The sequence below is a fragment of the Chlorocebus sabaeus genome, chromosome 29 (assembly GCF_047675955.1).
Source record: "Chlorocebus sabaeus isolate Y175 chromosome 29, mChlSab1.0.hap1, whole genome shotgun sequence".
Classification (NCBI taxonomy): Eukaryota; Metazoa; Chordata; class Mammalia; order Primates; family Cercopithecidae; genus Chlorocebus; species Chlorocebus sabaeus.
The window spans coordinates 9,932,008-9,954,932 of record NC_132932.1 but is presented as its reverse complement, the minus strand read 5'-3'; the positions used below and the strand labels follow the sequence as shown (position 1 = coordinate 9,954,932).

Sequence of the window (22,925 nt, the reverse complement as noted above, 5' to 3'; positions counted from 1 at the left end):
TCCCTCCCGCCCTACTAAGGGGTGCCCTGTGCGCCCTGCGAGCCCTGCCAGCGGCAACGCGCGGCGCTGGCGCCCCCCGGTCCTGGGACCACCTATCACAGCCCTGAGCCGCGACGCGGGGAGGCCCCGGCCCCTGCTATGGGGGTCGCCTCCTTAGAGGAGAGATGCTCTCCGCCCGCCCACACCTCTGAGGGAGGAGAGGGGGGTGGAGAAGCCCAGAGCTGCATCAGCTGGACGACAAGCCGCTCTCCCTGCTACCCTTTCTCCGACCCCTCGGCCTTACCCCTACTCTAGAGACTGATCCTCGACGTCCATCGGGCCGGATGGCGTCGGGTGGGAACATTACTTTCCTCCCAGAAAAACTCCCCTTTCCTAAGACGAGAAAAAACTCCTAGCTTGGAGGTGTTAGGTGGAGGCCTCCTGCCCTGATATTGGCTGTGAGAGGGCTGCGACCGTGACACTGTCGGTGTCCCTTGGCCCTCCTGGCCTTCCCCGGGCGCAGACGATTTCATTAGTGCAGGGCCACACCCTGGACCTGGGACATCCGGCAGTAGGCTCGACCTGGAGTAGGGCACCGCAGAGTCCCGCCGCGTCCTGTGGGACCCGCTACCTAGGTCTGCTACGTTGCCCGAGTAAGATGTGAGGAATCCCGATCCTCGGACTCCACTACTTTTGGGCCGGGGCTTCGGGCCTGAAAGTCTCCCGCAATGTCGCCCACCTGTTAGCGAGCTTGTTCCCTTCTCACCTGGGGCCCGGGCCTTTGCAATTCCCCTGGGGCCCAAGGAGGAAGGGGCATGACCTTGCTGAGTCTAGGCACCTCTCCAAAATGCTAGCGCCCTCTCCTTTGTCCTACACATGATTTTCTAAACAACCTTATCTGCAGACTATATCTTTATACTAATGCATACTTAATTGGTCCGTCTTGACGGTCCATATAAAACAATTTAATTAGGGTGCTTTCTTGCTTTGGAGAGCACAGGAAAAAAAAAAAAAAAAAAAAAAAAAACCCTGCCCAGTGCTTATTGTATTTAGCACCAATACAGGCAGAAAATGTAGCACAAGTTTTTGGTTGAAAGAGCACCTCTGTGCCCATTGAAGGGCGTTGATCCGAAAAGACAGAAAGGACAAGTAAAATCGATTTGAAGCGACCCTCTCTGTCCCTTTCACACCATTCAGAAACTCCATTCCTTCTAAGACAAAGACCAGCGCCTTGGGAATTCTCAGGGAAAAAGAGGACTCTAGTCCCACAAGCCTAGGGCACTTTTTAAAAAAATCCTCAATATTTCACTGAAAACCCACACTTGATGCTGTGCCCCCCAAGTGTGGGTTCCACAGATGTCCCCTCCAAAGTGCCAAGTTGCAAGGCTGACAAACCCCTTCTCCCCTGCCTGTTTGGCCTTGTGGCCAGGCCAGGACAGCCTTTTAGGGTTAATGTAGCCCTCACCTTTGACCTCCGAGATCGGAGTGGCTGCCAGCACTACAACTCTAGCCAAAGTTAAAAGAAAACCACAACAAAAAATGTTTTCTGCTTCCAAACCCAGGGAAACCAGTTCTGGTTCAGCCGCCTGAGCCACCTTACCCAATAGCAACCTCCATCCCTAACTTTTTTTTTCCTTCTTTTGCAAAGAACTGCCTGAGCCATCTCTGAAGGAGGGAATTTAAGTTGTCAGGGCTCCATGGCTGAGTTGTGGGTGGGGTGACCTTCTTGGTCCAACTGGTCCTCCATTAGGAACCCCCGAATGCCAGGTTATCCCACTGGTGCCCGAGGTGGGGAAGGCAGTCATCGATCAGAACTGGCAGGAAAGGGAGAAGGGAGAGGAGTGAGATGGGCAGGGAGGGGAGGGAAAAGGCCAGGCTGTGATCACCTTCACCTGCCCTGAGCTCGGCCTTCCTGTTCAACTATTCCTCGACCTTCTGCTGGGGATGAAGGGGGCGGGGGCGAAAGGGAGGGGGCACCCCCCAGTTACACAAGTGGCCTCCTTCTACTAAGAGAATGAGTTCACCTCCTCCCCAGAGGAGCCTCACCATCCATCCACTCAGTATAACTGATGAGACAAACCGCAAGGAAAAACTTCTGTAGCCCATATTTATGGTATTAATGAATAGTTAAAAAAGATTTACACTTCTTATGATCAATATTCTGAGTTATTTTGCTCAAAGTATATAATTACAGTGTCTTCAGAGTTTTCATCATTGTTTGAGGTGGCAAAACCATTTGTAATTTTCATTAGCCAGTAAACATGTAATTAACATTCAGCACTGTGTTTAACTTAATTCCTGTTTAAGACAAGGACAAGAAGCAGCCGAAGAGCGTTAGTTCCATTTGTCAAGTCTGACATACATCTTACCATAACAGTTTCCTAAAATAAAAGATCCGTGTTTCCCCATTATTCTTCTCTTAAAACAAAACAAAACAGAAATCCATTAGTTAAAACTGTATTAAACTGTGAGAGGCAGCATAGTTTATATTCAATTTTCACTAGTTACCGTATTCCTGCTTCCTTTATTCGTTTTGGGGAGTAGAGAAAGGGAGGGGGTGAATCAAGCATTCATTATCTGAAGGCATGGAATGGGGAACCCCTCCCCCCAAAAGAAATAGATTTCCTTCTCAGGAAAGTTCTAGAATGAGGACCGGAAAGGGGGGAGGCAGAAATCCACAGGGGAGAGGGGGAAAAAAATCACTTGGGGAGACTTGAGTTAAAAGTAGAAAATGAGGATTCCAACGGATTCCTAGGAAAAATGTTGCCCTCCTGTCTCAAGTTCTATCTTTGATCCAGGATGAGGGAAGCCTGTCTGCCAGTCTGCGAGGCTGATGCTTTTTCCCCCTCCTCTTCCACCTCTGTTTTTTCCCAACTTGCTTTAGGATTAGCCTCCATCCCTCTCGACCCCAAACAGTGGAATTTGGCTGTGCCTTGGGTCGTCTTGCTTTGCAATATCGCCTATAGTTGTTGGCGATTTTCTGCTGAGGCTGAGCCGTTTGCTCCAGCCTCCGACTAAACTCATTAAGTTGGGAGATTTTTTTCAATTGGACGGGTGTTTTTAAAGTCTCGTCTTTCCAGCCCCAAACAAGGTGTAACAACGCACTCTTCCTTCTAAGGAATGAGATGAGAGACAAGGATCACTCCAGACATCTCCTACCTACGGTTTGGGGTTTTTTTTCTTAAAGGCGAGGCTTGCATTCCTCAGCAGCTATGTACAAAGCTCCCTGAAACCTTGTCTCTCTAAAGTTAGTGTGCAGGGTTTTCCAAGGCTGAGAGAGCCTAATACATGGGGAAGCACTTCCTTGAGGTGGAAGATCTCTCCCTTCACCTTTCCTCTTTTTCCCTGCAGGCTAGTGCCTACTTTTTATCAGTTTGCACAATCGCTTAGATAAACACCGAGGAGGAGATTCTCTTTAATTATCAAAGACACATCTTTTCAGGGGGCCAACAAAGCATTTATTTCACCCGCCAAACTAAAGGAGAGTTATTCCAGTTTAGGAGGAAGATGCAAGCGGTTTGGGATCTTGAACAAGGCAAATATGGTTTTGGTATGTTTACTTACAGTATTTTTTTCTCTCTCTTTCCTTTCTCACTTTTCTCCTTGTGCTATGTGGGGTTGGGGATGACTTGGGGTTTTTAAAAATATCGGTTTGCTAACGTGTATGAAATGCCGAGGACTGTGGTTTAAGGGGTTCGGGGAAGGGGGGAACAGAGTCAATTCAATGCATTGCCATATTTTATTACATGTGTGTGGTAGGAGAGATGGTGGGGGGAGAGGGGGAAAATACAATTGCAAAGCTGCCAAAATATGATTAAACCGAAGCGTTAAGACTGCGGAGCCTCCTATCTCCTTGTCCTGTCTCCTCAAACTCATTTCCTTCCATAGAACAAACTAAAAACCAGTCCTATAAGCGTGGTTTTCCAAGCAGCAGATGACTCGGTTTTCTAGCAAAGGAGCTGCCAGGCTCGCACTAAGTATAAGAATTTACTGTTCGCTTTGCCTCTGCGCTTCATTTTGCAACCTTGTGCAACTGACAGTCAGGCAGGCAGGGAGGGAGAAAAGCCTAGCCCGGCGCCCTCGGCCACGGTTCGGGTAGGCGAGCGCTCGGTTAAGCAAGGAGGAGAATCGCGACGAGAAGGGTACTCACCATCGGGCGGGGTGGTGGAGCTGGCGTGCGGGTTTCAGGCAAACGTTTACCTTTTTGCTGTCTATTGCAACCGCGCCGGGCTGACTTAAGAAGCAATTCTGTGCTCTGTCCAGAACATTCAAGGAGCGGTTCCTCATTTTTAAAAAGCCAGCGAGAGAGACGACAGAGACAGAGAGAAAGAAAAAGAGAGGAGGGGGTGAGGGGGACGCACATAAACCCAGTTCAAAAAAAAAAAAAAAAAAAAAAAAAAAAAAAATTCACCTCTTCGCCAGTGGCTCGGGAAACGCAGAGGTGGCGAGATCCGAGTACGGTCCAACCAAGCCAGAGCCAATTAATTTTAAATCCTGAAGAATTATTCAGATTAAAATGTACAGAAGTTTCATTCTCCTATGCCTACGTGAGTCCAAAGTCGTTTCCCTTTAAGAGCTCCTTTTCTTTTAAAGTTGAATTTTAGGCAGCCAGGACTCTTACACTAGGGGGCAGACAGATACTGTACTTGCTCCAATCTTAAGCAATTTTTTCCCTCCCAGCATATGCTCTGATTTAGCACTGTAAATTTTTCAGAGGACCCAACTCTGACAGCCCCTGGTGATTTTCAAAGTACCACAAGCCAGTGGTTAAAAATTGCATTGACTTGGAAGTTCAGAGGGACACAATGGAAGCCCCTTTCCCTATTCATGGAGCTCCAGTGTGGTGGAAGAGAAAAACACACACGGACTAGATTGAGGGAAAGGAGGAATTCAATGAATCCTGGAGGACGGAACTGGTTTCTACTGAGTTCAGAGTTAAACTCGGCATTTGCTGGGCTCTGTATTCATATTGTGATTTAATCTGTAAAGAAATACAGCCCATCAGGCCGCTTTCTGCAAGAAAATTATATTGCTGGGTATTGAGTTTCTTTCTTTTCTTTTTTAGATTAGGGCAAATGTTGTCCCACCTTTCTCTAGGCAAATTAAAGCTTGCCATTCTTCTCATTAAAATAAATTTACATCTTCAAAAAAAGACTGAGTTGGATTTTTAAAAAACAACAATAATATATTGATTTTGTCTTCTTAGAGCTTTTCAACCTTAGACGCACAGCAAGTGAGCATCTCTGGTGAAGACATTTGAAATATTTTTGCCTTTTTTCTTCTCAGTCTGTAGTCTTGTCTCTTCTTCTATGCATTAAAATTAAGTATAATTCATATGGTGATGTTTTTACCCCTTGTAACAGCATTTCATAACTGAATGAGTCCTAAAATGCAGAGTGAAACACCCTGACTTTATGGCAGCCCTGTGATCATTTGCCTAGCAGGCTCCAATTTTTTAAGATATGGTTGGGAAATTCTTCCATTTCAATCTAAGGCCATCAGAGAGTACTTCAAATTCCAAAAATCTCTGAGTGGACTGGGGAAGTTCTTCCTCCTCGATATTGTCCCTTCCCATATTTGTAAAAGGTAATCTGCTATGGAAGTCTCCTCATTCAGGAGGTGAGATTAAGATTTCCCTATAATCAAATATTTTCATCCTCTATTGAGATGGGAATGCCCATAATATTTCCTATCTCAACCCCAGTCTCATCATATCTCAGCTGAGCTTGTCCCTAATCTACTGACATTTGTAACATTAGCAATTCCTGAATCAAAGAGGTTGAAAGGGAAAACAACCACCACCACCAAAAACCTTCTCCTCTGTAATGATTTCTTTTCCATCCTTCTTATCCTCTTTAGGAGAAAGTTATATTGTGTCTCTAATCAACTTGAAATTCTCAACTTGGCTTCACTCTGTGGCAATCTTATTACACACCAGGTTTATGATAGTTAAGTGTCCACTATAGGTTTGTTGGGCTTTTTAAAAATTTATTTAACAACTTTCAAATAAACCAAGAACCTGCAGCTTTAGTGAAATACGTGATTTCATCGGAGAAAGAGTGAGGGTTGAGGAGGTTTCAGGAATGAAGCTTAAAAGACTTTTCCTTTCCTAAAAACCAGTCCTTATCTGCCCAGATCTTTAGTCCTTACCTCATATTCTGCCTATGCGTGTAAAGAAAATTGAATGTAAAATGTAATCTATACATGTCAATTATATGTATGGTTTATTTTTAAAATATCTTTATCCTGTCAATTTTTTTTTCAGCTACCAAGGATGTTTTCTGTGGTCGTCAATTTACTCTTCATATGTGTTCATTTTTTCCTGGAGCTCAGCGGCTTTTGTGTAAAATATTTTAATTGTTCACAAACCTAGTTGGTTTACCGGCATAAGGTTTTCTCTTGGTGCAAAATGTGTACAAAGGAGACACAATTTTCTTGTATAAATGTGGAATAATGGTAATTCACTAACTTGTCATAATCAAACAACAAGTTTACTGTGTTGGAATATAGTGTGTTCTGAGAGCAATTCTACATGTTTGATGTTTAAAACCAGACACCCTGGAATTCAAAGACACAACTGTCTCAATTATTTTAGCACATGGAGCAGGATGGCAATGGGCTATGAAGTTGTTCTTTTTGCAGTGACTTCTTGAGGTAGAATACGACTTGTGTTTGGTTCTTGTGACCTGTATTAGTATTATTTCCCATTTGGGGCAGAATCTCTGGGTGCGTTTTAATGACTATATGAATGCTTAAAAGGAACTTGAGGAACAATGAAGTCCGTACTCAACTGTTCTATGACCTAGAAGCATAGTCGGTGAAGTCTTTGTCTGTGTACATTGACAAATGTGCATCTGATACATGTGCGCTTACATGTGTGTACAGAGGGTGTGCACAGGGGAGGCTGGGCGGCTGCCTCCTCCTGTCCATCAGTGGGCAGAGGTCTTTCCCTTCTCACCATGACTGGGTGTGTGGCAGGATGTTGGCTGGACAGTTAGCAAAAACCAGCGAGAGAGGGTAAAGTTGAGGAAAATTGATTTTAATTGCGTCATGACAATGAGGTGAAGTCTACTTCTGCTTCTCAGCATCCGAGATGCTTTATTTGGGCAATTAAAATGTCAGGCCACATACCTGTGAAATGTTAACCCTACAAGGAATATGGAGAAACAGAACGGCTTTTATCCTCTGAAAAGAATATATATATGTGTGTGTGTGTGTATACATGTATATATACACACACACATATATACACACACATATATGTATATATATACATGAGCCACCAAACCGAACAAGTGATCAGAGTCAATTAAGAGAAGGGTTTGCCATTACCCGGATTTGGCCAAATCTTTCGTTTGGAAAATGCCTACAAGCTCAGTTCGTGGCACCTTCCCACCCTCACTCCCTACCCCTCTGCAAAGAAACCAGGGAACTTTTCTTTGGCATTGTGGGCACTAAGATGCGCCAGGAATCCCGGGTGGTGCGCGAGCGGCGGATTTCATGACATCGCCAAGTTGCGATAGGCAAAGTCCCCGATTCCATCCAAAGCCTCTCGCGGAGCCTTTAAGAGACGTTGTGTGTGCGCGCTGCGCTTGTCTCCCCGCCGGGGCGGAAACCTCGGGTGCGGGATGTGGGGCGAGCAGAAGCAGCGCTCGCAGGGCCAGCACCGGCCCATCCCCCGCTCGGCGGCAGCGGCGGCGCGGCCACCCCGTCCCCGCCCCCCCAACCCCCGGTCCCCCGGGCGCCCCGCGCCGCGCCGCGCCGGCGACGCCGCTCGCGCTAGGACCGGGCTGCGCCCGCGGCCGCCATGGCGGGGCCGCCGCAGTCCGGCCAATGACGGCGAGGGGGCGGCGCGCGCGCGCCTGGCCAGGCCAACCCCGGCTGCTGCCTTATAAGGCGCGCCGTCGCCATGGCAACGTGCGCTAAGTTGCAGCAGTCGTGTCAAAGTTCACTATATAGAGAGCTCAGTGAGCTGATCGCGGAGAAGCCACTTCTGCCAGCCCCGGCGCCTATAAATCGCATTCCCTCCCGCGCCCCCCTTTTTAGCATATTTGATCACTTTGATTCTCTGTTCTTTTCTCTCCGCGGTGTGTGTGTGCGTGCGCGCGTGTGTTTTCTTCTCCTCCTCCTCTCTCCGAGTTGCCTCCTTTCTCCGGGTGCCGTGCTGCCTTTTTTCCCCTCTTTCATTCTTTCTCTCCGTCTTTTTCTCCCCCCTCTGCGCACGAAGGATGTGCTTCTAGGTGGTGATCTGCCCTCCTCTCTCTCTTTTATCATTTCTCCCCCGCCGCCGGCGAGTTGACTCTTTCCCTATGTGTGTGAGGCGGCGGCGGCAGCAGCAGCAGCAGCGGCTCCGGCGGCGGCAGCAGCGGCAGCAGCGACTTCAGCGGCGGCGGCGGCGCTAGACGCGGCGGCTCCGGGCCCGACCCGGCGGCTTCGGCGGCGGCTCCGGCGGCAGCGGCGGCCCGGGCGGCCCGCAGGGAACGGCGAGCGGCCTCCACCCAGAGACTGCGGGCAGCGGCGGCCGGAGAGAGCGAGGCGCGCGCCGGACGCCCGGGGCAGGCGGCGGCGGCGGCGGCGGCGGCCCAGCGCCAGGACGACGCCGCGCAGCGCCCGACGCGGACCACTTTCATGCTGATTCCCCCGGACCCGGGCAGCGCTCCGGCCACTCCGCGGGCCGCCGGCCTCCGCCCCGGCCTGCCTGGCTCCCTGGGCGCGCCCGCACCCGGCGCCTCCGATCTCCTAGTCCTCCTGATTTCGATGGCTTTCCTGAATGGCTGACTGTGGGCTGCCCTGGACTTGGCCCCCGGACAGTCGCCTCTCCTCCTCCTCTACCTCCTCCTTCACCACCACCTCCTCTTCCTCCTCCTCTTCCTCCTCCTCCTCCGCCAACTCCTCGGCTGCACACCAGCTCTAAGAGCGAGAGAGTGAACGAGAGAGGGAGGGAGAGAGTGAGAGCGAGCGAGATCTTTGGAGAGATTTTTTTTTTTTTTTTTTTTTGCCTCCTACTTCTGTCTTGAAGCCAGACAATCGACTTCAGCTCTCCCTCCCCTCCCTCTTTCTCCACGTTCTGCTCCCACTCGCTATCCTGTCCCCTTCCCCTCCCCTCCCGGCGGAAAGCCCCCCGAAACCAACAAAGCTGAGCCGAGGGAAACAAACAAAACAAACACACCGGGCCAGACAAGCAATCGACAAAACTTTGCAAAAGCAAAAACAAAAAAGGAAAAACTAACCAACCTCAACCAACCAGCCCCCGAGCCACCCGGGGTGCCCTCCCGCGCCCTCTTGCACCCTCGCACACACAAAAGGCGGCGCGCCGGAGCCCGAGACCCGGGGAGCCGCCGCCGCCCCGCCGCCGCCCGCAGCCAGGGGAGCAGGAAGTCCGGACGCGGCCCCCATAGATATGGCAATGGTAGTCAGCACGTGGCGCGACCCCCAGGACGAGGTGCCCGGCTCACAGGGCAGCCAGGCCTCGCAGGCGCCGCCCGTGCCCGGCCCGCCGCCCGGCGCCCCGCACACGCCACAGACGCCCGGCCAAGGGGGCCCAGCCAGCACGCCAGCCCAGACGGCAGCCGGTGGCCAGGGCGGCCCTGGCGGCCCGGGTAGCGACAAGCAGCAGCAGCAGCAACACATCGAGTGCGTGGTGTGCGGGGACAAGTCGAGCGGCAAGCACTACGGCCAGTTCACGTGCGAGGGCTGCAAGAGCTTCTTCAAGCGCAGCGTGCGGAGGAACCTGAGCTACACGTGCCGCGCCAACCGGAACTGTCCCATCGACCAGCACCATCGCAACCAGTGCCAGTACTGCCGCCTCAAAAAGTGCCTCAAAGTGGGCATGAGACGGGAAGGTATCGGCCTCTCATTTCTCCTTCCCTCGTGCTGGGTCCCGGGGTCCTGGGTACGTTTGGCTAGCCTGCTCTGGGTAAGGACAAGAAGCCCCAAGCTCTTCTCTTCGTATTGCAGCGGAAAGGGGTTTTATACTAGAAGCGAGTTCTGCATTGGAACCCAAACCCCAAATCCGCATGCTTTGGCCGACTGATTTCCTTCTTTACTCAGTCTTTGGGCTGTTTTCATTTGCTTTGCATTGATTGTGAGTTCACTGGAGTCTGCCTTTCTGCAAGGGATGGGGTGTTTGTTGTTGTTGTTGTTTTAAAGCCTAGTTTACTTCTCTTTCTCTCTCCCCTTGTTTTTCCTGCATGTTCAACATGTCCCTCCCCTTCACCCCTTTCCCCAGCCCCCACCCTCTCAAAAAAAAAAAAAAAAAAACAACCTGAGATTGTACTTTTGTACAGGAGGTTCAAATTACAAATGGCAATTTTATGCACTTCGCCGTATTAACGCTGCCGCCCGGGCAGCGCTCATGTGACCCTCCGTGGATTAACATTCTGCTAAAAAAAAAAAAAAAAAAAAAAAAAAAAAAAAAAAAAAAAACCTCTGCTTGCTTTTTTCCTTTCACTTTTGAAACGAAGAGAGCGCGATAGGAAGTAGGAAAGGGTGGGCGAGGGGCCCTGGGCGGCTGCTTTCGCTCTGCGCGAGTTGGGTCTTTGTGATATAAAATTCGCCGAGCGCCGCGAGCCGTGCTTTGCCAATGGCGCGCTCGGCGCGGGGCGCAGGCTCCGGGTTGGGGCGAGCCAACGCCGGGGTTTCTTTGTGTTTCTGCGAGAGCGACTCTCCAGGTCCGGAGTCAGATAACAGCCTGAGCCCGAGCCTCGCCGGCTTTCCCCGGCCCTTACAGGCCCTGCTCAGGCTCCGCTAGTGCCGGCCGCCTGCTCCCTGCCTCTCCCGGCTTCCTCTCTCCTTAAGCCGGCCTCTCTCTCTCTCCGCCCTGTCCCTCGGTCTCTTTCTCCAAGCACACTGATTAGACAGACGCCAGATCTCCGCTCTCTGCTTGTTTCTCACTGGGGGTTCCCCGCCGGGCTGGGGCTGGGGCTTTGGGGTTTGTGGGAGAGTCGTTCCGGAGTGGCCACAGGCCGTCTGGGGTGAACCGTCGTGCCTTTTGCAAAAGCGTCTCACCCTCCCCCCAGACTCGCCCCTCCCGCTCCCTCTCCTCCAATCAATAAGAAATATCAGCTGTTTAGCAGTAAAGAAGAAAGATGCCCTCAGAATGCTACATCCCGCCCACAGCGCCGGGGACCCCGAGGCAAAGTGGCCAATTCTGGGTCCTCGGTGGACCAGCCCTGAGCGGGCCTCGGAGGCAAGTGTGTCCCTCTGACCCTCAGAGCTCGCCTGGGTGGTGGTTTCAAAGGAATGGTGCCAAAAGCCTGGCGACTCCAGGTCTGTGGCAGGCCTGCCTGGTTCTTGCGCTGCTCAGGGCCTGGGTCAGGTGGGGGTCGGACTGGGGCAGACCCCGCCGGGGAACCTGGGGACTGAGGCTGGTCATTAACTGTGGAGTGTCTCCTTTCCTCCCCGCAGCGGTGCAGAGGGGCAGGATGCCGCCGACCCAGCCCACCCACGGGCAGTTCGCGCTGACCAACGGGGACCCCCTCAACTGCCACTCGTACCTGTCCGGATATATTTCCTTGCTGTTGCGCGCCGAGCCCTATCCCACGTCGCGCTTCGGCAGCCAATGCATGCAGCCCAACAACATCATGGGTATCGAGAACATTTGCGAACTGGCCGCCAGGATGCTCTTCAGCGCCGTCGAGTGGGCCCGGAACATCCCCTTCTTCCCCGACCTGCAGATCACGGACCAGGTGGCCCTGCTTCGCCTCACCTGGAGCGAGCTGTTTGTGTTGAATGCGGCGCAGTGCTCCATGCCCCTCCATGTCGCCCCGCTCCTGGCCGCCGCCGGCCTGCATGCTTCGCCCATGTCCGCCGACCGGGTGGTCGCCTTTATGGACCACATACGGATCTTCCAAGAGCAAGTGGAGAAGCTCAAGGCGCTGCACGTTGACTCAGCCGAGTACAGCTGCCTCAAGGCCATAGTCCTGTTCACCTCAGGTAGGAAGGAGCCCTGTCTTCTCGTGCCCACGGGCTCCTAGCCCAGAGTTGGGGCCCAGAGAACTTGGGAGTCCCCAGGGCAAACCCATACTGCTCCTTGAAAGGCCAAACTGTTGAATGCAACTTGAAGTGGGAACTTTGTATAGCTGTTGGGCACCACCAGGCCTGTCCTGGGGAGAGGAGAGGAAGGCTGGACTGCAGGAAGGATGCTTCAGATAGATTCCCCAAATGGGCCATAGGGCAGCCTCTGCTGCCTATTTCCCCTACCTGCAGTATCCAGATTGGGATGCCCTCTCCTCTTCCCTTTCCTGAGCCCAGGCCCCCTGGGCCTGCTGGGCCCCAGGGAATCTTTTCAAGACCTGGGTTTTCTCTAACACCCTGGCTGGGCCTCCAGGAGATGCCCCTGGGCACTGGAGCAGCCCTGACAGTGTCTCTACAGGGGCAAGTTTGCCCCTGCAGGGGAAAAGTTTGCCTGCTAACTCAGTAGGAGTTGGAGCTCCAGGCAAATCCAACCTGAGGGCAGCAATTTTCAAAATCATATTCTTATTGAAATAATGCAGACTGCCAGGAGAGGGGAAAAGATCTGTCAGGAAGGGGGCAAGAGGAGGAAAGGGACTGTCATAACTCTTTAGAATGTCTGCAGGAGGTTGAAGACTCTGGCCTCTTGCTTCCCCTGCCCAAGCAAACACTTAAGGCAATTTTCAAACAACCCAAAGTGTATGCCAACTTGGGCTGGATATGGATGTTGCTAGAGATATAAAACCATCATTGACTGCATTATGCAATCTAATTAGTTTGCATGTAGTTTAACCTGTGTGAGTAATAGATCTGATATTAATTAACTCTTGAGGCAAAATGATTTTTGAAAGTGTCTGGCTTTCCATTTTGGGCCACACCTGAGCTTTTTGGCTGCCTCCAGGTTGAGTTCAGCATAGCCCAGGTGGATGAAAATCACCAACCCCTTTTCACATTCTTGTACTAAGTTGTCAGCTGATCCCTTTGTCATGGCTGAGAGGGGAAAGGGGTTCCCGATTAAGAATAACAAACATTTGGACATTAGCAGGGCTTGGAACCTAGTCACCCACTACAATATTTTAAGCTTGTAACAGGAAACGAGGAGAAATGTGTAGCTTATGTGGCAAACATAAAGGAGGTCCACAATCTCTTCTTTATTTGAAAGAAGTCTGGGGAACTAAGTCATCAGCTGAACGGCTTGCAGGTTCTGAGTCTTCAAACTGCTAAGTCTTGTACATTGCTGCTTTCCACATAAAATCTCCCGGCACAGCCACCCCAAATTCTGCCTTTGGAAGTCCTTAGGTAATCAATTAAAGGCCAGTGTCTGGGCAAGGAAGCTGTTTGCAGAGGTTTGGATAGGGATTATTTTTCTCGAGAGCCCCTCATATCTAGAACGTTTGCCTGCTGCAGATATGCAGGCAAGATATTTCCCTACCTCATAGCCACCTTCATCCCTGTCCCACAACACAACACCCAGCCTACCTTCTTGGATGATGGAGGTAGTTGTTAATTTCTTGATATCATTGCTAGCTCTTAGCCTTACCCTTGGTCTTTCAAGGAAAAAAAAAATGCCTGATACTGTCATTAACAGTTTAATTTATGACTATTTGCAAAATGTGGAGGCCTGTGTGGAGAATGCAGATTGCCTCACAAAGAGATAAAGGTTCCTGTTATCTGATTCAGAGGGAGACACACAGTTCCGAGGATGCAGAGGGAAGGAGTCCTATGCAAACAGATCTTTTAGTTCCTGTCCACAGACACCTCTACATTCTGTAGACATGCAGAGTCCTAGATATACATATGAGGAGGTTGCATGTGTGTTCTGGTTCTTGGGGTGGAGGTGGTGGTGCTGATTTTCGAATATCTGTTTTAACGATTCACAATATGCATGTGTTAACCCCAGTCTTGTCTGGGGAGCCCTGAAAGGTCAGGTCACAACCTGAACCGCCTTTACCAAGAAGCTTCTCATTTCAAAGGCACTTATTGTATTTTCACATATCAAAAAAGAAGAGTGTTTTCCTGAAGATAACAGGGAGGGGGGATGCTTCTTGGAGGGACCTGGGTTTTAAAAAATAAAGGGGGGTGGGAGAAAAGGGGAGAGAGAAGAAAAGGGAGAAAAAGAAACAGCTCAAATGAACAGAGAGATCACAGTTTGCATGGCTGCCCTTCAATAGGCTAAACTGACAAGATCAGTTTTAAAGGGCCACTTAAATCAGTTTCAAAGACTGGAGAAAAATGAGTCGCCCTCTTTGGGGAGAATCTGAGGCTGGATCGTGGACGCCATTACTCGGGACTGGGCCAGGTTGTCCACTCCCAACCCCCACAAACCCCTATATAATTATAAGCCAAACTATTATTTACAGAGGAGGAGGGGAAAGGGTGCTGGTAGTTTTGGTTTCTTCTGTTTACTGACTTGGGCCAGATAGACCCAATGCACTTTTGCTTGGGCCTCTCAATGACCCAGGCTAAGGACTCAGGCAGTGGAAGCCTCTAGCACACTGAGCTATGTTTTATTTTAAAGCAAACACTTCTTCAGGACCATCTCTTGCTCTTTCTCCTTAAGTTTTCAGTACATAGACATTTGCTCCAACTCCGGTTGGGGCAGTTTGACAGAGCTCTGTGCACACACCTCATGTGACCCAATTCAAACCTCTTAATCTGATGACTGAATTCTTCTTCTTCTTCTTCTCCTGTTTTTAAACTTTCTTCCAGATGCCTGTGGTCTCTCTGATGTAGCCCATGTGGAAAGCTTGCAGGAAAAGTCTCAGTGTGCTTTGGAAGAATACGTTAGGAGCCAGTACCCCAACCAGCCGACGCGATTCGGAAAGCTTTTGCTTCGCCTCCCTTCCCTCCGCACCGTCTCCTCCTCAGTCATAGAGCAATTGTTTTTCGTCCGTTTGGTAGGTAAAACCCCCATCGAAACCCTCATCCGGGATATGTTACTGTCCGGCAGCAGTTTTAACTGGCCGTATATGGCAATTCAATAAATAAATAAAATAAGGGGGAGTGAAACAGAGAAAGAAAAGGCAAAAGACTGGTTTGTTTGCTTGATTTCCTTCTGTTAAGAAAGGATATAAAAGGATGTTACAAGTTTGCTAAAAGAAGAGAGGGGAAGAATTTAATGGACTGTGAATTTCAAAAAAAAAAAAAAAAGACTGTCAAATGAACTTTTACAGAATGCATTAAAAAAAAAAAAAAAACTCCTGTGTCGGTCAGAACAACTTGCTACTTATCATTTTTGTATAAAAAGGAAATTAGTCTTTTTCTTTTTTTGCTAAATTTTTGAAAAACATTGCTAAAAGTGCATTTAAGGAGATTGGGAGAAAATTAGCAGAATGGAGAAAGTAAGTCTTTTTTTTTTTTCCCAAATTATTAATTGTCCTGTGTCTATGTACCTCTAGCTGTTCTTTTTTGTACTTTTCTGGTTCCAAACCAGTTTATTCTGTGGTTCTATAATAAGTTTTGATATAATCTTGGCTTCTTAAAAACTGTGTATCATTAAAATATATGTTCTGCAAGAATTAAAACTGAGTCCATGAAAATATCATAGGAAGACATAAAACTTTAAAAGGCAACTCAAAGATGATGGAAACGCACTTACAAGTGGTGACCAAAAATTTTAGGTGAAGTTGAGCACTCTAATTAGAGAACTGGAGGAACCACATATAACACTTAACTTCCCCTACCCTGCCCCTCCCCAAAAGACACCATGACAAACCTAGCTTTTAAAAAATATTTTAAGAAAGAGAATGAACTGTGGAATTTATTGGCAGCCAAGGAATGTGTCCAAGACACATGCTGAGGTTTTGAATAAAAAGTGAACTTTTGTAATTTGAATTGGGTCCCGCTTAGTTCTTGAATTGTTATGAAAATCCTATATCTGTTTGTATATTTGCAAACCCTTTGTATTATAATTGTTGATATTTTCCCTTTTTAAAAAATACCATTGAAATCAGCATGACAAAAATAACACTGTTGGCACTTATAGGTAACGTGATTGATTCAGTATCTTAGAGTTTACAGTTTGTGTTTTAAAAAAACTGAAGGTTTTTTTTTTTAAGTGCAACATTTCTGTATACTGTAAAAGTTATAATAACTGAACTGTTTGGTCGAGTCTTTGTGTGTTATATTCCAAGGAAAATTGAAAGTATTCAGAAATTAAAATATTATTTGATATCTGAAACCTGGCTGTCCCCACTCACTGTCTTTACATCTAGAAGAGCCCTTGTGAGCTCTCGCTTAGCTGGCCGGGTGGGGGGCAGTGGGGGGGGGCATTTGTTTACTCCCCTCAGTCAGTTTGTTCAAAGGTGGACTAGTGTATTTGCCTGTTTAATTTGGGTGTGTGTGTGGGTGGGGGGGAGCTGAAGTTAATGGTTTATCTATGGTTTAGGAAGTGCCATACTGATATAGTAAACCACCCCCATTCACCTAATCCTCCTTTTAATTAAAAATGGATTTTCCAGGAAAAAAAAAAAAAGGCCCTTATATTTGTCACACTTAAGTGCCTGCTTAGGGAAGGTATTGTGAAAAAGTATTAGAAATCTTGAGATCAGTATCTATTTTATGATCAGAAAAAAATACTCTTTTGTACATTTCTGACAGTTACTCAGAAGATCGTTCAAGCAAGCTAATCACAGCATTGTAATTAGAGGACAGTTGTTTGCAATGAGTTTTTCCTTAAGTAGGTGGGATTTTAAAAAATATTCTGTGGTTCTACTCTAGCGTGGTTGTTGATAGAGTTTCAAATTCAGTGATATAGGTTATAAGACTGAAGGGTCTATTTTTAATGTATATATGATAACTTGCAGTTGGGTTCCCTCTCCCCTCCCCCCTTTACCTTCAGTCTGTGAGAGCATGACCACAGGGTCAAGGGAATCTTTTCCATTGGAGTTATGTACATAAAAACACATCGACATTTTGACATTTCAGATTGTGTAGCTACAATCTATACTGCTCTTGGGATCCTTTGTCCTTAGAAGCCAAGTTAAGGAAGAGAAAGCAGGACAGAAAAAGAAAGAAGGAAGGAAGGAAAGTTTACAGGGTGTGCTGATTTAGAAGTAGTAACTATTTCTTTTGGAGTCTTTTTTCATTTTTCCTCTTTCTCTTTTCCTGGTTTGGAGGAAGCTCAGTGCTGGGAGCTTGCAATTTTGTTCTTATTCAAGGTTTCCAACCCACCCCCCACCGCCAGTACTTCATCATGTTGTGGTTTAATTTTAAGGGGGGGGGGGGAACTAGTGAGAGAGGTGAAAGAAAAGGGATCATTTTGTAAAGTGTATTAAACGTTAATATTCAGATCCAGTCAATACATGCAGACCAGTAAAATCTGATTTGTGCAGAGTTTGCCATCTGACTCTCATTTATTTCTGTAGATATATACATATATAAATACAAGTCTGTTCTTACGGCACAGTATTGCTGACCTTTAGTTCGAGGTTTTGTCGGTTGTTGTTTATTTTCTTCCTCTTGCAAGTGCTATCCATGTGAGTGTGTGAAGTTTCTCTAATAAGTAAAACACAGGCCCTTTTCCTTGTTTGTTTTGTGTTAGTTTATTGTAAACAGCCATTTGTTGTAAATTATTATTGGCATTAAATTATAATTTATGATTTTCAAAGCAAAAGACAATCCCTGTTTTATTATGCTTTAAGCATGTGTTCTAGACGTTGGAAATCTCTCTCACACTCTTAAATTTCAGCAATGAGCTTGGGATTTGCGAGGCAGAAAAACAGGACCAAAATTTTTCAACCGGTTAAAACAAACCCCCTTGTATATGTTTAGAGTGGCCGGAGGAGGATCTGTTTAGAGTCTTGAGTTCGGTTTAAGTTTATTGCATTTAAAGAAAGTTTTTCTTTTCACGCTGAGTTAGAACAAAAGATCTTTGCTGCGACTGAATTGGACAAAAGACCAGGGCTGGGACCCAGCGAGCGCGTTCTGTGTGAAATTGACGAGATCTTTAAAAAAGCTGCTAAACATGGCGACTCTTTCCCTTTAAGTGTCTCTTTTTCCTTGCTGGTTTTTTTTTTTTTTTTTTTTTTTTTTTTCATCTGATCTGAGCTCGCTTTATTTCTTTTCCCAACCCCGCTCCCCCTCCTCCTCGTGGCGCTCGGGGGTGTGAGAGAACCCAGTTAGACGCGAAATGCAACAATAGTGCAAGGAGAGAGAGGGGCGCTCGCTGCTTCTCGCCACTTTCAAACAAACCTGGGGGAAGATTGCGCCCGGGGGGGATTCCAGCCTGCTCGCTCGGCTCGCGGTCGCCCTGCCTCTGCCTTTCACCATTAGCTCTCCCCGGGCCGCGAGGAGCTGGGGCTCAAAGTTAGCAGGCGACGTCCAAAGCTGGTTCCGCGGAGACGGCTGGATTAGCATCCAGCCGGCTGTAGGGACGGGGGCCTGGAGTTGGCAGCTGCTGCGGGAAAGTGCCTGCCCCCCAGCCCCCGCCCCCACTTACGTGCGGCAGAATTCCGCCAGCGCCCCGGGAAAGTCCGGGGTGCCGAGCGCGCGGAGCTGCACTCCTGGGATGTGCATTAAGCGGCGACAGGCGGGGGGGGGGGGCGGGGGCGGGGGCGGGGGGCGGTCAGGGGGAGCTCGAGCGTGTGAAACTCTGCCTCGAAGCTCGCTTTTGACTTGGTCCTATGAGCTGAGCCAACATGGCGTCTCCCATTGCACCGTGAGCGCCGGGCTGCCAGGCACGGCAGGGCCGGGTAATAGAAAACACATTGGTTACCAAAAAGGAAAAAAGGAGGGCGGGGGGCGCTAAAGGCCATTCCGTCTGCAGGACGAAAACCCTCTTTTAAACTCTTGCTGGCAAGTGAGTCCGATCCTTGATTCTTTAATTAAAGCAACAGAATTCGTAAGGAAAATATTGGTAACGCTGTACCCTCTCCCCTCCCCCTCCCATATTCAGGAGAGTTGATTTCCTGTCTCCTCTCCTTCCAAGAACCAAATTAGAAAAATAAAAAGTCTGTATCCGCAGATGATCTTAAATGTTTGAATGATATAGGGGGAGGGAGAGAGGACGGTCTTTACAGACCTCGGTCAGTTCTCGCGCTCATTAATGCAGGGGCTGCGCCGGGGTTTGCGCGGGCCGGAGCGGAGCTGGGGCGCGCGGGGCGGTGGGGGAGGGCGGAATGCGAACCCCGCTGGACTTGGGCAGAACTTGCTGCTTGCACGTCCAAGTTGTGGGAAAGGTGGCTTTCCGGGAGGAGGGTTGATTGGGGGGTGGGAGGATCTAGCAGGGGCCGAGGGCTGGTTCCAGGCGGGTGGTCGCAGACCCTAGAAATGTGTGAGCCCGCGTGGACTGTGCCCCTGGCAGGAGAGGGACTGCAGCGGAGGATCCTCTTTCTCTAATAGGTTTGAGAGTGGGCAAGGGCGGCCGTGGGACAGACCTGGCCTCCTAGAGAGGGTCTTCCGAGGGCCTCTGCAGAGACAGTGGATCCTGGCTCAGGCCCCGTTCTCGGGCGGATGGGGAAATCGCCCCGCTACGTCCAGCTCCATCCCCAGCGCCGGCCAGGACAACCCTATCCTTCAGCCGCCTGGGAGGGGAGCGAGGTACTCTCTGAATTCCAGGCCTCGTCAAGACTTATTGAAGTTGGGTTTAAAAAACGTGCTTCAGATGATTTTTCCCATTTTCTCAGATTTCAAAGGCTCCCTGCAGTGCGGCTGCCTAATTAATGGTGAAATTCAACTAAATCTAATTATGCAGTAATTTTAAAGCAGTTAGTGCTGGGCGTTGGTTTGTAATAGGACCCCAGTTTTTTAAAGTTTGCTTACTGTGTTGGTTTAGGGGAAAGCTATCTTTTGTATGGTAAAGAAAGACCGGGAAATAGTTCTACTGTAGGAACCAGAGGGCTAAGAACCGCTCCCCACCCACCTCTGTCTCCATCCCCAATTCTATCTCGTTTTCCTTCTGTTTTTTCTATCCCAAGCACACGTTAAAAAGCTGAGCAAGGTGCTAACCCAACAAGGAGACCCTATTTCATAGTCCAAGGGGAAAGGGAGAATCTTTCATATGGAGACACAAAGAGCTTGGTCCTGGAGGCCTCTGTAAATGCCCCCAAACGCGGGAAGGGATTCTCATCTCCTCTAATAGAGAACAGATTTCCTCCTCTTAACATCCATTGTCATTAAGGCGCAAAGCTGACTCTTGGAGTTATAAATCTTATCGTCCTTCTGATAACACACTTGTAATAAGTTAGCGTCCTATTCAAAGTGAATTGTAAAACTGCCTCATTTAATATGGCATCTGTGTCATTAAAACTTTTATTTTTCTCCCCCTCGTGTCTTGCAGGTTTGGCCTTGGGGCTAGCGCTGAAGTCTCTGACTCTGGGGCCTCTGGGGTAGGGCTGAGGGGAAGAAAGGTGTGAAAGACGGGCTGCCTGGATTCAGCCTCTGGATCTTAGACTGGGGTGAGACACCCGAGGCAGACTGGGCCTGGGGGGTGGTGTCCCTCTCTCTCATCTCCCCCGGAGCGGCCCCCTCGAAATGACGTTCCTTGAAAGAAACATGCTTGTGATTAGCTAAGCAAACACATCTGCTTTCGGAGTTGGGCCTTCGTTAATTAGCTGAACAAAGGGCCGTTTTGCTTTTTACCTTTTGCTGGGGAGAGTGTGTTATTTCAGGAGTGTTGCGGGCCCTCCTCTTTTCAATTGCAGCCACGACGTTAATTTTATTGGGATTACTGATGGGAAATGAGGTGGCGCAGGCTTCCGAGAGGAAAAGCTTGATCATTACCCCCTTTGGAACTATATTTTTCCACCCAACCTCCTGCTTGAGAGGAGGGGGTGGGGGACGAACTGCGCAGCAAGTTCGGAGCAATTGGAATCAGGCTCGCGGTGCGCTGATCTCGGGTGACAGAGCGTGTGTTGAAGCTGAACTCTATAATTTGCGCTTCTGTTCCTTTATTAGGCCTGGACAACGAACTAATGAGCTTTGGCCCAGTACAATGTCACTTGTATTTATTTTCTTATGGCAACTTTGAGATAGCGGAAGTGTTCTTTACCAAGAGCCAGGGAGGGCCCGGAGTCCTGCTGTCCCGGCCCGGGTTGGTGGCTGCGTCCCCGGGGGATCGAGGGCGCGGTGAGAGCGCACGCAGAGCCGGCAGAGCTCGGGGACTGGGCTTTTAGGCGAAGCTAATGGGGCCCTCAGGAAGGCGTTAGGCCCTTTGGAGGCCCAGGCATCCCTACAGGACTAGCTCACTGAGGATGAGGTCGGGGGGCGCGGGGCAAGTCTAGGGCAAGTTCCCAGGCACGAGATGATCGAAGGCGCGAAAGTGGCATGGCTTCCTCCTGGCGTAGAGCAGGGGGCCCTTCCGCAAAGACAGCCAGGCCAAGGAGCCCTCTGAGCAAGCAGATCTACACCGCCCGGTTGCCTGGGCGTCTGCTTTGTGCTGCAGGAGGCCTGGCCCAGCTCTGTTGCTGTCTGGGTTGGGGGTGATGTCGGGTGAAGAGGTTGCTTTTTAAGGGGTTCTTGGAGTCCTGGGCATGTGGGGACTTCCTTTCTTCTCTTTCTGGTTTGGCCACTCCAAAGGGTCGAAGTTGGAGAGGCCTGGAATAAATGAAGAAGCAGTGGGGGTTGGAGGGACAGAAGGGGTCGGCAATGCGGCGTCCCTTGTTCCCTGGCAGAGAGAATACGAGTCCACCACGCGGGGACTGTGGGTGGGGGACAAGGGAAGGGAAACCCCAGGAACTGCGAGGGGAGCTAGTACTTCTCTCCACAGCCTGCAACTTCCCAAGGCTCTAGCCTTGCTCCCGCCAGGCAGCCCTCGTTAATAACGCCTGGACACCGTGTCCCTGCCCGCCCCATCTCTCCTCGCCTCTCCTCACTTCATCTCTCTGCCTTACCACCCCCTCCCTACCTTTTCCTTCCTTCCTGCAAATGGGTGTTAACGTGGGTCTTTATGTTCTGTCTATAACTAGGATATAATCACGCGCCCCATGCCTCTCTCTAAAAGCATTTAATAAATGTCTATTAAAGCGCTACAAATGTAAGATGAATTTAGTGGCGCGGCTGCCTCCCTGAATCTGAACAGTAATGATGGATTTATCAACGGGGATTCGCCTTCAGCCCAGCGAGGGAGGTTTACTCAGCAAATATGTCGGAGAGCACCCACCCAAATGCAATCATTTGACCCCTTGCGGGCGATAGCGGGGCGCCCTTTCCCACTGCTGGTCCTGGTTGGCCAGGGTCGCTCGGGGACAGAGGCCGACCTGGACGACCAGAGAGGTGGCCTCACGGATCCCTTGGCCTCTCGCCCCCTCCTCTGTTTCCTCCTCTCAGCCTGAGGCTCTTCTGGCCAAGGGGATCGGATCTGGCGTGTAGGTTTGGTGGGGAGGGAGAGGGTGGTGGCGGTGCCAGAGCACAAGATGAAGTGTGGGCTGTCTTGGCGTTGCCAGGAGACATCAGTGGGTGCCGTCGTGCCCTTCTTAGTTTGGAAGGGGCACAATTGTACCCACGTCTCTGAATGTGAGCTTAAGTGCCCTGCTTTTGACCAAATCTTAGGGTCTGGGATCGTGGCTGACCCGGCCCAGCCCTGGGCCCCATTGTAGGAAAGGTGACTGTAGAACAGAAGCCTCTGGTGCCCCACCCCTTGGAAGGGCTCAGGTGTGCCCAGTGCGAGTGCCTTGCATGCTCATCCTCCTGGGGCTCCCCAGACCCCAAGCCAAAGCAGAGGTGCCTGTTACCAAAGGTTGGGGAAGAGCCTCCAAGGCAGGGGCAAAACTTCCATATCTCTTTCCCCAAAACTGATCTGGCTTCTCCCCTGCCTTCCCCCACCGAGGCCACCCGGCCATTTTAAAGTTTAGTGGCTGTGAACTTTCAGAATTTGGTTTGGGCTGTGATACTTACCGCACAGACCCAGTGACCACCACCTCTTTCTTTTTGTCTTTTATCTGCTCTCCTTTCGAGGGGGAGGAAAGTGCTGGCCTGTTCCATCAAGCCCAGTTCGCATTTGCTTTAGCCTCTGATTTCTCTTTCTTCTTTGGAAATTTCATTGAGATGTCTCTGTA

The 22,925-nt window shown here is 49.6% G+C and overlaps 1 protein-coding gene across 4 annotated transcripts; it reads left to right on the top strand.

The window, feature by feature from the left end:
• Positions 1–2,502: 2,502 nt before the first annotated feature.
• Positions 2,503–16,405, top strand: NR2F2 (nuclear receptor subfamily 2 group F member 2). 4 transcript variants are annotated; one of them, XM_007990517.3, is made up of 3 exons: positions 2,503–3,529; positions 11,386–11,913; positions 14,641–16,405. In XM_007990517.3, exons 1-3 carry the CDS (start codon positions 3,487–3,489, stop codon positions 14,913–14,915), a joined length of 846 nt encoding a protein of 281 aa, XP_007988708.1. In that variant the 5' UTR covers positions 2,503–3,486; the 3' UTR covers positions 14,916–16,405. The 4 variants fall into 4 exon arrangements, with proteins under 4 accessions (XP_007988708.1, XP_007988707.2, XP_007988710.1 ...); XM_007990516.3 differs by lacking the exon at positions 2,503–3,529 and adding an exon at positions 7,960–9,821; XM_007990519.3 differs by lacking the exon at positions 2,503–3,529 and adding an exon at positions 9,838–9,895.
• Positions 16,406–22,925: the final 6,520 nt, after the last annotated feature.

Excerpts from the sequence above, each read along its gene's own strand:
- NR2F2 (XM_007990516.3), top strand. The coding sequence starts at position 9,380 with ATGGCAATGGTAGTCAGCACGTGGCGCGACCCCCAGGACGAGGTGCCC. Across the intron at positions 9,822-11,385 it reads AGTGGGCATGAGACGGGAAG|CGGTGCAGAGGGGCAGGATG; the intron begins GTATCGGCCTCT and ends TCCTCCCCGCAG. Across the intron at positions 11,914-14,640 it reads CATAGTCCTGTTCACCTCAG|ATGCCTGTGGTCTCTCTGAT; the intron begins GTAGGAAGGAGC and ends ACTTTCTTCCAG.